The 12,675-nt window shown below is 33.3% G+C and overlaps 1 protein-coding gene across 2 annotated transcripts in view; it reads left to right on the top strand.

Moving 5' to 3' along the window:
- LOC105347653 (uncharacterized) overlaps positions 1 to 11,004 on the top strand; it is a 32,980-nt gene extending 21,976 nt beyond the window's left edge. The window contains exons 1-3 of one of the 2 annotated variants that reach the window (XM_066069102.1): positions 3,545 to 3,707; positions 9,556 to 9,721; positions 9,865 to 11,004. In XM_066069102.1, coding sequence (XP_065925174.1) covers positions 3,667 to 3,707; positions 9,556 to 9,721; positions 9,865 to 10,728 — 1,071 coding nt within the window. In that variant the 5' untranslated portion in view covers positions 3,545 to 3,666 and the 3' untranslated portion in view covers positions 10,729 to 11,004. Of the gene's footprint in view, positions 1 to 3,544; positions 3,708 to 9,555; positions 9,722 to 9,864 lie in introns of those variants that run through there. The other variant, XM_034471783.2, reaches the window with a different exon arrangement.
- The last annotated feature ends 1,671 nt before the right edge of the window (positions 11,005 to 12,675 follow it).

Here is a 12,675-nt window from a genome sequence, read left to right as displayed (position 1 = left end):
GTTCTCAAATACGGTAAATTATAGATTCACCAGTGTTAACAAATCATCATACTATTAACAAATTAGAAATTCAATTCCAGAATTTGTGATTTATACATATTTTTTCAAAGTGTGTTAAGAGTGTCGATACTAAAAAATGCTGATGTGCCATCTTAACGTACATTGAAATTTTTTTCAAAGTGGGTTAACTTGGTCCAAAATCTATGCACATTAAAACATTTTTTCAAAGTGCGTTGATTTGGTCCCAAATTTAAGGCACTTTGAAAAAATTTTAGAAAGCGCGTAATTTTTTCAAAGTGCGTTGCCACAATGCGCTCTATATTTCCCAGTCATCAAAAAATAAGAAAAATGTCAATTTCTGACTGATTTTCATGGAATTATAGAAATAGCGTCTATTCTAACGTCATATATTGCCAGTGGGTGCAAATGAATCAAATTAATAGGTGAAAAATATATTTTACACCAACTCCTCTAAAATATAACAAAACATTTTATTGTAACAGAAACACCAATAAAACGGCGAATTGTAAATCGTATTTATTTTCATTAAAAACCCCGGCACAGTGAATAAATCAAGAAAATCGATCGCTTAATTTAAAATTCCCGCCGCCATGGGGGCTGCCATTGAACTTTAATCTATGACGTCACACCATCTATTCCGGTTTGTCTTATCAACGTAACATCAGTATTAGTAAATCATGATATTCGCTCTAAATGACAAGTTCTGGAAAATTTGAAACAATATTGATTTGAGACCGTTCTTTTACCTTTGCAAACTACAAACTAACGTCAAATGGAGCATCTTCGTTGAAATCTAAAAGCGGAGGTTAGTGTCGGAGAAATCTCCGCGTAAATGTGGAAATTGTCAACAGATGCCAAGTATCATAGCAAATGTCTGCCGTCGTTATTTCGACATGGTAATTCCGACTTTAAAGAATGAATTTTAAACATCCCGATTACAATTATAACATTTATTCAGTTAGCGAAGAACTTGACTTGGAATAAAAAATTTAATCGAGGTCGTTTTCAACTTTGAATGATAGCAGATTAACAGCTGTCATTTACTTATGAAAATGCATACTGTGCGGGTTTTATTAATATTCAAGGGTATCAATTTTCGTGGATAAAGTGAATATCACAGTTTCAAGGATACGTAAATTCGAGGCCAATGACCATATCAATACAAAATCTTAATAGAAATTGCACTTCAATGAACATTTAATTTCGTGGATCAACTTAACAACGAAATCCTCGAAAATTGGTATTCAACGAATATTGATGAAATCACAGTATATTTATGCATACAATAATACATGTATTTTTTCTTTAGATTGAGGAGTGAACTCAAACATTATCAATTTTGTTTAGTCGATTATTTGAGCAACAGTAAGGCATAAACCAGCGTTAATTATATTCAGAGCACTGTGTACATTCATTTGTATATGTAAACCAAACCGGAATAGATGGTGTGACGTCAAAATAATTAATTTTTTTGGTTTTCAATACAAAAGAGTTCTACATCATGTCAGCCTCCAGTAAATACGATTTCTCCAACTTCAAACGTTCATTAAAGCTTAATACGTATTTTATTCTCAAAACAGCATGACCACATGTGATACCGGTAATTTACACCACTTTATTAAAATAAATAAATTATGTTTTTGACTTTCCTTCCCCTTTAAACTAAATTGTGCACCAAGAAACCCAACTGTGTATTGACAATTCATTGCATAAGTATATAAGTTTGTTTAATCAAGAAATGACGGATGCATACATGAACGATAAGGTGAACAAATTCACTAAATATTAGTTTAGTTTATCGCTTACAGTTTATTTAGAGACCGTGCCCGATAAAAATAAAAATTAATATGTAAATTTATTTGTTGTCAGGCACGGTCTCCAAAATGAATGTAAGCGATATATGTATCTTGTGATTTTGTTGCAATATTAAAATATAAAAATTTAATATAATATTAAAATTGCAAATAAAAATAAAAATCTATATTAAAGAAAATGTCAGCTCGACGCCTTTGTGGCCGTTCCTTCCTTTGATATGTATAGGGAAGATTCTAAATTATATTCAAAGTACTGAAGTACTGACAGGAGTTGATTTTATTGATTATCATTTATTTTAAAATTAACTTATCTTGCGTGGCAATTAGTTTCTAGTCTGTATTCAATTTTTTTTTATTGTATGAATTTTAATTAGACTTTTCGGACAAGAATTTAGAGAAACTCCGTATGAATCATTTGTGTAATATTTAAAGATAGATTTTAAACAATGAATTAGTAATCGAAACAATTTAAAAAAATGTATGGATCCAAGCACTATTGATATTTAACTCCAGTCCCGTTCAACCAGACGCTCAGCTGTCTCCGTTAATCTCCGACAAGCAAGAGAGCCTCTCTGTTTGTCGGAGATTTACGGAGAGAGCCAAGCGTTTGGTTGAACGAGACTATACTAAACTCTGGCGTAGGAATACGTGAGACTACAAAAATATCTAAATTGTTCGTATTATATAAAATCTGACTATTTTCAAAGTCTTAATAGATAAGTTTCCTTGAAAAACAATGCTTCAGCATACATTACATCGAATTTTTCTATTATATTCAAGAACTAAGACTTGTCAGCGGTGATGATTTGTGCTTAAGTCCAAACACTGTTTCACTTTCGGTTTGCAAGAGTAACTGCATAGGAGAGTTGATTAAAATCAGCTCCCAAAAATCGTCACCTCGGATCAAAACTGGGGCCCCAGGCGGGGTTCAAAGTTTAACATAGAAATACAGAGGAAAATTGTTTAAAGATCTTCTTCTCAAGAACCACTGCACCAGAAATGTCAATATTTACACCAAAGGTTGTATATATAGTGGAAATTCTAAATTTTTAGCTTAGCAAAGATCTTTGATAGTTTGTTAAAAAAAAAATAATAATTTTTTTACCTTGTTTGCTTCATCTACCCAGTACTCTGTCACTGGAATTCTAGTATAATAATGGTCAACAGCTGCAACCTAAAAATTAAACATTTAAGTTAAATTGGTCAGAATTATAAACATGATAATTTTTCAGGACGCGGATCTTCCAAGGACTCATCAGAAGGCCTTTTCCTTGATGGAATACATGTACTTTCTGCATCCACTACATACATTTATTTCATGTACAGAATGATATTGGTATTTATTAAATTTAGAAGTACTTAACTAATAAAGGGTGTTCAGTTGAGCTGCTCTATAAATTGAGCCAATGACAATTATACAAATAGATATTGTACCTATGAGCAGTTTAAAATTTTCAATAATTATAGGTCACTCAGAACTGATGGAGAAAATAATCAACAGTAAAATTGGAAAGACTATGTTATGAATGGTCTTTGGGATACAAAACACAAAATAAATATAACTTGGACTTTGGTAGTTAACTTGGATATCTTCTGGTACATTCCTTTGTTAATAGTGTATAATATGTGTCCAAATAAAATGAAAATATCCTACTACATGTCTATATACCAAACCTATTTTTGTCTATTTCCTTACCATGGTAGGTTTCTTTTGGCTTGTGAAAAAGCTGCAGATTTTCAGTGCAGCTTTCGTCTATTAAAACACTTCCTGTTTCTGTAATTAAAAATGCTGCAGCATGAGTAACACAGCAGCTAAGTGCTTGCAGATCCCATGGTCCTTTTCAAGCTGGACTCTCACAGTCACTCTTCAAGGTATCACCTGTACTTTTGTCCATTTTCAGTTTATAGTTATAAGAAACCTATAAAGTACATTATTTTATTCAGAACATGTCAGATTCATTGGTTTTACATAAGAAATAATTTCCAATGGTCTATCAAATTACCCAATTATTTCATGCAGCAATTCTGTAACTTTTTGGAATCTCAATATATTATTGATATATTATGATAAAGATTTTTTAAAATCAATTTTAGGTCTTTTGAACTTGATGGCATGGAGGTATAGATATTTACAATATTTTGCTATTATTTAATGAAACCGGAACCTTGTTTTTCATTGCTGCCCCGACAATCCCTGTGAAGTAGATGCTGTTGTCTTTAACAGTAACAGAACATGCCTGCACTCTATTCCCTTGAAACATGGCATTACCCTTTGACACTGCCTTGAAGTCCTTTGTTAATTGCTTATCACCTGAAAATATTTAAGAAATGTAGACATTTATAAAGCACAAAAATACTACAATGACTTAATTATCACTGTGAACAACAAATTAAATGCCTTCTGGTGTACTATTGTGGAATTTTAGGAGGGACAATTTTTGTAGATTTTGTCATCTTTTCATTAGTGTGAGAAATAGTTTTGTGTATCACAAGTTTAACTATTGACCATATAAATTAATTAAAACTGATAAATGATAAAATCAAATTAATTTGTCAAAGATATAATTTAATTGGTGAAAAAGATTTAGGAAATTGAAAAATACTCATGATTTCCTAGTAATTACAGGGTAACACTTTTAAGCATCTCATTCTGAAGTTTAACTTGTAATGCCTGCCATACGGTAAACAAAGTACTGGTCTGTTTGTTCCTTTGTTATTTTTGGCAAGAAAACTTTGTGTTCCTTCTGCAACTGCTGATAGCCTGACACTGGCCAGCCGACGGATACAGGGGCAGGGACACTTTCTAATGGAGGGGGGGGGGGTGTGAAAATCTGTTCCTGTCATAGGCTTTAAATCTACAAAGTTTATATACCAAACGGTCTCTGAATATTTCTTTATAACATTGCCAATAGTAAAACTCACCTTAACTTGATGTGTAAATAAATAAACAACATAAAAAAGATATAGATTTAAAACATAGATTTTAGGAAGCGGTTTTAGTTCGTAGGGTTGCATTTGTAGAGAAAAATCGGGGTTGTGTATTAATACAACAAAAGCTACTGCAACAAATTAATGTCTATATAAGAAATAATAATAAGTTATCAAAATACAGTATATCTTCTATGGTGATGTTATTCATGTAAATTAATGCAAGCAAGCAGATGAAGTCGTTCGTAACGTATATCTGTTTACTGCAGTGCATGTTGCATGATTGTATCGAACTTGTCGGGATGAAAGAGGAACATAGCCATAATAAACTTGAATTAAAAAAATAATACCTTTCAATAAGATCTGTTTTTCTGCCACCAACACTGGCACCCCTTGTCGCCAATTCAGCCCTCAATTTTGGAACGCTCCATGTCAAATATGACCGCGACGCCATACTTGTATAACCGATAGTACACGAGCTCCACTTAACGCGTAATGACGTGGGCGAAAACCATTGAATACCCTACCATGCTATTCTAGGTAAATAATTATACAACAAGAAATCATATTGACGCAAGCGTCAAATGGGCCCCAAAAATATAATTGTTGTATGAATTATCACTACAAAGAAAATAACGAGTTGGTTGTACTAATTTCAATGGTAGATTTTAATTTTAATTACTATATTTTCAGGAACTCGTTTTTAACATTTTACTTTTATTATAGTCTGTCCCAAGTTATTGCTTCCATCGCTTTTTGATGACTTTTAATAAATTACACATACCTGTGAAAGAAATACAGTTGAAATCGTTAAAAGGGAATATCTCCAAGATATCTTCATTGAACAATTATCCCTTTCCACTCAGAAAAATTCACAGGAACGAAAACTTAATCCTTACGGAGATTTATAATGGGGAATGTTTACATCTTTTCTCCATTCAGAATACACTCTGAATACATCGCGCAATTATTTAACGTTATCATCCGGGCTTATTAATGGCTGTTGCAATGCAAAATCTCCGTAGACTTTCAATTTTGGGATGTGTATTGAAACCTGAAGCGGTAGAGGGGGCGTTTCAAAACAGGTAATCTGGACAATTTTTATATTAGTGGATGAACGTAGTTTGAGCACAAAGGTATTTACTATTATTGATATATCAAGCAAAAAGTGGGGGAAGCAAAAACTCGGGACAGAGTATAAGAATAGAGTTCGATAATTTTTTTTCCAAAATGGAATTATAAATCTTATCTACACTACAGTTTATAAAGATAATCATTATTATTTCAAAAGAATTAAAAAATAAATCAGGTTAGCTCAAATTTTCAGGTCCATACACATTTTCAGTTTTTTCATATTTTTGCGTCAAAAAATGATATGGTTGTCATTTTATGATAATCTACCACAAAGCACATAGCAATATAATAAATTCACACACAAAGTATTTTATTTGACGCAGCACATAGAAATTCAAATACATCATTTATATAAAAGTTCATGTCATTCAGGTCTTTAGTATTTCAGGTCTTTAGTATGTTCCGTATACCGATAGAAAACTCCGAAATTTTCCGAATAGATTGTAGTGACGATATATATTTACCAATGCTACTTACGAATATAAGTTATGAGTTGTTAAAAACCTCTAAAGTCTGACGGGTAAAATCTACGTCCAACTCGGATAAGGTAGAGGTAACAACTGAACTTTGTTTACAATGGATATATATTTATGTTGTTATTTATGGAATTCCGAACCCGATGGTAATATTCACTACATTCCTCCCCATCATATTTAAAAGGACTTTGTGTGTAAAACTTAAAACATAAACATGTATTATTTCTAATAAATTACTAAGTAGTTACACTATTAGACAGCTGTTCACAATCAGACAATCCGACTGTAAATAAACACTCCAAAAGTGTGATGTTTCATATATGCAAAGATTGAATAAAAACAGATAACACTGTTATCAAGAGGCATAAAAATTGGCCTTATTAAAAACTAATACATGTATTTAAAAGTAATGAACATTGATTGTTCAGTCCTAAAATATATTTGTTTAAGTTAAAAACCCTACATTTGTTTGATTATCTAAATTAAAAGATTTCAAGTATTTTGTCCTTCTCCATACCTTCTACTGGGATTTTGTGAAATGTAGTTATTAAGTACTAAACTACATTAAGTTCCAAGATCTTACTAAAAACAATGATATCAGAGTCTCCGACATCTTTGACTGTCCTGATTTACCAATTTGTTTTCTTTTCTGTCCTTAATTTAATCTCGACCTGGTGATTTTATTAAACTTTGACATTTGAATCTGGTGTGTGGCTGTGGCCTTGGTTCATTAAATCGAGCTGACGAATGGCCTATTTCCTCAGCTCGTAAGAGTTTTAATCTCCCTGTGACTTTGATGATGATTGCGGGGGTGATCTGCTTTGTGATGGTGATCTAGATCTGGAAAATGTATGGTCTTGTTTTGAGCAGTTTCTCGCAAAATGCCCTATCTCCCCACACTTGAAACATTCACTCTCTCTTTTGGTATTTGTGCTAAGTAGTATTTCATCTTTATATTCAAATGTGACTCTTCTTCCAGCTTCCTTTGGTTCCATGATCAATAATTGGTTAGTAATTGCGGTATTCATGTATTGAACTGCTTAGTCAAGTGTATTAGGATCTTTATCAAGTGTAACTATTGCAGCTCTTCTCTCCATACAGCCCCATAAGAATGCATCAATGGTAATAGTGTTTTTAAAAAACTCTGGACAGCTGTATGGGTAAGCCTCGGTGAATATTTCTTCTATCTTCTCCGCAAATTCTCAAGAGTTTCATGTGTCTTCTGTTTGATCTCCTGAAGTTGATGTCTCATGATATGACACTGGTCACTCTTGTTTAGTATTTTCTCTTTCTGCTCTTCAAATCTGCCTAATTGATCATCTAACTATCTAGCATATATTATTTCTTTAAGATCATTCTCTCTCCTTTCACCCATATCCTGCACATCATCCACAATTGTATTTCGATAAAAACACGTCTAACACGACAGTCTATGACCAACTTTTCATTTACGAGCAAAACAAAAAATATGTAATATTTTTAAAAGGCACAAAACATATTACTACATGCAAATTTTACTTTTAATTGATAAAAATGAGCATAATATTAATTCATGAAAAAAAACTATCCCGCAGAAACGCAGTTACAATATTTAAATGTGTATCAAACAAGCATTCTGAGAGTATTGCATAAGCAATACACGTCCCCTACCGGTTGGGTTTGTGGAAATTGTGAAAACAATGCACTGTTATGCAGAATATCGTACCCCGAACATTAAAAAATTGGAATATAAAAAATTAATTTTCTCGAAAATATGTCAACCAGACGCTACAAAAGTGTAAACTTGATCTGTAGTTTGCCATTTTGAAGCTGTTCAGCAAATTTCATATTATTCCTCAAACGCATAAAGAATCAAAGTACTGAAGTACTGACGGGAGTTGATTTTATCGATTATCATTTATTCAAAATCAACGATATCTGATTGTACAATTTAAAATCTTACTATTTTCATGGTATTAATTAATAAGTTTTCTTGAAAAACAATGCTTCAGAATACATAGCATCGAATTTATCGATTATTTTCAAGAACTAAGTGTTGTCAGCGGTATTGATTTGTGCTTAGGTCCAAACACTGTTTCACTTTCGCTTTGCCCGAGTAAGTGCATAGGAGAGTTGATTAAAATCAACTCCCAAAAAAAGTGTGGAAAACTGAAGTGGGACAGACAGACGGACGGACAGACGGACTGATCATGACGGACGCAGAGGAAAGCCGGTAGAGGACTAATAACGGACCGCCTCCTGGCGGCCCGTAATAATTATTATCATTATTATAACCTTTCTACAAGGATTTTAAAATAACCAAATTGTACCGCGTTTTGTGTGAACTTGTGTTCTAAAATATAGTCTGCAATAATTTTACAGCCTTTTATAGTATTTTGAAGGTTAGTTACATATGTGTTATGTTATTTCCATGCAATAATTTACTTCTTTGTTATTGCCAATTTCACACTCAGAGCATTCTAATAATACTTGTAGTAAATCCATGTGTAGGTTTGATTTGAGTGCATTTAAGTAGACACGTTAACAGGATCGATGCATACATGTACTGGGTACAAGAACGTGGAACTTTATTCTTTCAATAACCAACGTCTGTAGAGAATATTCGAATGAACTGCACATAGTTTTCTCCGGGTTCTCATGGTCTGTCGGAAAGATGAATAATGAGTATTAACAATTCTGTCAAGGTTTCTCATTTCGTATACATTATCTTCTTTTAACATTTGTATTATTCTTTTAAGGAAAAAAAGCAAGTTATAAAGTTCACCGGGATATAAACTTGGTTTGTCACGTGATCAAATCCTGTAAAGCCCGAAGGGCTTCTCAGAAGATTTGATCACGTACCAACCAAGTTCATATCCCGGTGATCTTTTTACATCGCTGTTTATTACTTTTATTTACTTAATGTTCATGATCATTGTGACGTCATGAAAGAGTTCACACAGAATTGAACGATTTCGATAATCTAAAGTGTAGGTTCATATTTATAAGGAAACATATTTGCGAATGTAAATATTATTAAAACACTCCGCTTCTATGAATAAGAACTCAACCTCCGATTCATAACAATTTGCAATATTAAACTTTGTGTTGATCTCAACGAAAATATTGCTATGGTGTGGTGTGACCCTGTGCTTTCATGGAATGATAACTTCCTCCCTCACCGGGCTCTTTCTGTTTTGCAGGCCCTCCTTAGATGGGACGATGAAGAAACTGTCAGCGGCCCTGTCCGTCTGTTTCGCCGTGCTTGCATTCACGATACTTTACATCAACCAGTACCAAGACATCAGGACTACCTTGCTCCGGGTCCCGCCCTTAAACGCCATACGGCACTACCTCGATCTCCAGCAGGTACCCAGGAAATCTCAATTGTTGTTCTATTCTCGTTGTATAATGACGTATTTCGAATTTTGTGAGGAAAGTCAGCTTTCTCTAAACATCCCGGTGCGTTTCAATGAACATTGATACTAACTTTCTTTTTTTTCTTTTTTCAGAATGACACGCTTCTAGAATCTATTAAAGGAACAAATAAAAGTTTAACAGTAGTGACAGCATTTTTTACCATTGGAAGCTTTCCTAAAGGGACTTTACATACAGTTAGAACATCAAACACTTATAATGTGTGGATGAGAACCTTCCTTTTCATGAAAAACCCTGTGATTTTCTACACAGATAATAAAACCTACGCAGACTTTTTTGTGACACTCCGAAAAAATGCTTCTCTACTGACGGAGGTCGTTCACTTAAATCGATCGGAATTGTGGGCATTTCAAATCATTCCGAAAATAACAAAAATTTACTCCACCCCTGGGTACCCCCCACACTATCAGAACACGTTTTTTCCGGAATATACCAGTCTGACCCACGCAAAGCAGCAGGTGCTCGACAGCGCTGCTCGAAAGAAAGTGTTCGATACCGACTTCTATTGCTGGTTGGACGCCGGATATTTTAGAGATATCGTTCACAGAGAGAAGAATTTCTGGTTGGAAGTACCGGATGATTTTAATAAATCTCGAATCGGGGTAACTCGTGTTTTTTACTCGGATTTAGAAAGAACTAGTGCACGAACAATCATATTAGGGAACTTAATTTGGGTAGGGGGAGGAGTTTTCTTGGGTACACCGGAAGTGATATCCAGATTTCACGATCAATATAAAAAAGCTGTGATGCGATATCTAAACCAGGGAATAATGAATGTAGAACATCAGATATTGTACGCTATGTACACAAAACAAGAAAGACAAAAATACCCGATTGATATTGAAGTACAATTATATGTGCCCGGACAGAGACAAGTGATTAACACCAATCCGTGGTTCTATTTGGGATATGTGATGTACAGGGAGGGTACTGTGTAGTGATCAATTCATTCTAAGAACGTTCAAAATCCACAAACATGTGCCCCAGTCGCTGCTCTGGTCATGTATGGGACTTTGTCACTTGGAGAAGAGAAACTCTTCCAGATTTGTTGCATCAAAACCATAAGAACAATGTAAACTCTGCTGAACTAATGATATTTAAACTGTCACAAGATATCAGTTGCTAGGTTGTTGATAAATGTATGAGTAGTCATGACTTACGTATACTTTATCATTTTATATGAATTGTAGTACAACAAATAATTCTAACAGTTCAATGTTTATTCTTGTTGTTGTTATAGAGTACTATTTGTCTTACTGTTTCCGTCACCGTTTGATGGATTTTTACAAGAGTACACATACCTGTCAAAGAAGTACAATTGAAATCGATAAATGGAGAAAAATCTTATATTTCTTCATTTACATCTCATCTATTTTTGCCCGGAAGAATTAAAAATGAGCTGAAATATACAGGGAAAAGTGGCTCGCATAATTTTCATGCGATTTCCTTTTCGCATGAAAATCATGCGCTAATCATGCGAAAATCAGATGAAAAGTTTTTCATGCAAATATCATGCAAATATGTTCGCATGATATTCGCATGAAAAATGTACAATTTTCATGCGAATAATTTTTCGTATGTTTTTCATGCGATTAGATATTTGTGTCATATTCATATAAAATTCATGCAAAATTCACATGAAAATTGCATGTTTTTCATATAAAAATTTCATTATGCCAAATCAATTTATAACACTTTAAAAACATTCTTTCATTCATATGTTGACATACTAGTGTCTTTTTTTTTTTAACAAATTTGACATTAAGACAACTAAACAATTTCTACATGTGTTGGAATTAATACATGTATAAATAAAAATTAGAATAGAGTTTACATTTTATCAAAATATAAATGTTTTCAAAACTTTTAAAGTCTTTGTTTATGTAAACATGTAAAACTTTGCCTTTACAATAGTCATTCACACCAACTGAGAGTTATATCTCTCTTCTTAGAAGGTCAGTAAACATTAAGATTTTATTACATGTGTAATACTGTGCTGATTGCATTGGTCATTATTTAGGATACATACTTTAAGTCTTATGTTTTTGAGATACAATTTATGAGTTTGCGTGTACCAAACCTGTTGAACGCAGTAAGTGAATTACATATAGGAAAATTTCCAGCTATATATTCAAACATAAAATTAATTATTTCTATGCTAGACAATGAAAATTCACTGAAAATTGTTAGCACTGTGATACAAGTTTTGTATGTTATTGTTATAGCCATCATATATACAACATATACTGGAGAGGCATTCACCTATTCTTCTGTCTGTGTAACATTGCTTCGGATCTTAAATCAACCCTGTAAAAAAAATTAAAAAATGTTATGAACATTTTCAAACTGCATATATACTCCTATAAATGGATTCACCGTGACAATATGCACAAAAATTATACATGTAGACCGGATCTAGGAGGGGTCAAGGGGATCCAGACCCCCTAAAAAACTGTTTAAATTTAAATTATAAAATTCATAAAAATATGGCTTACTCCCCCTCCCAACCTTGTTACTCAATCAATCACCCCCCCCCACCCCCCCCCCCCCCCACCCCCCGGTCCGCATTTTTTTTTTCTGGATCCGCGCTTGAAATCAGATTGCATGCTTGCAACCGCATGTTTAAAATATATATCTGCAGATTTATTTCGTAATCATTACGGTTACACTGTGTTCATTCATTCTTGTTTAAGAAATACACAATAGATAGAAATTTATCCGAAGCTCTTCGGAGAAAATTGACAGACCCTCTGTCATCCCGAATTTCCCCGTAGATTGTATAGGCCTATAGTCTGTCCCAAGATATTTTTGCCGCATATTTTCTTAAATTATTCAATATTTATAAATACCTCTTGGTTCAGACGATGCTCATTCAATAGTATGAA

The sequence above is a fragment of the Magallana gigas genome, chromosome 8, assembly GCF_963853765.1.
Source record: "Magallana gigas chromosome 8, xbMagGiga1.1, whole genome shotgun sequence".
NCBI lineage: Eukaryota > Metazoa > Mollusca > Bivalvia > Ostreida > Ostreidae > Magallana > Magallana gigas.
Note: the sequence above shows the minus strand (reverse complement) of the source record. Positions and strands in the feature narration are given on the sequence as shown.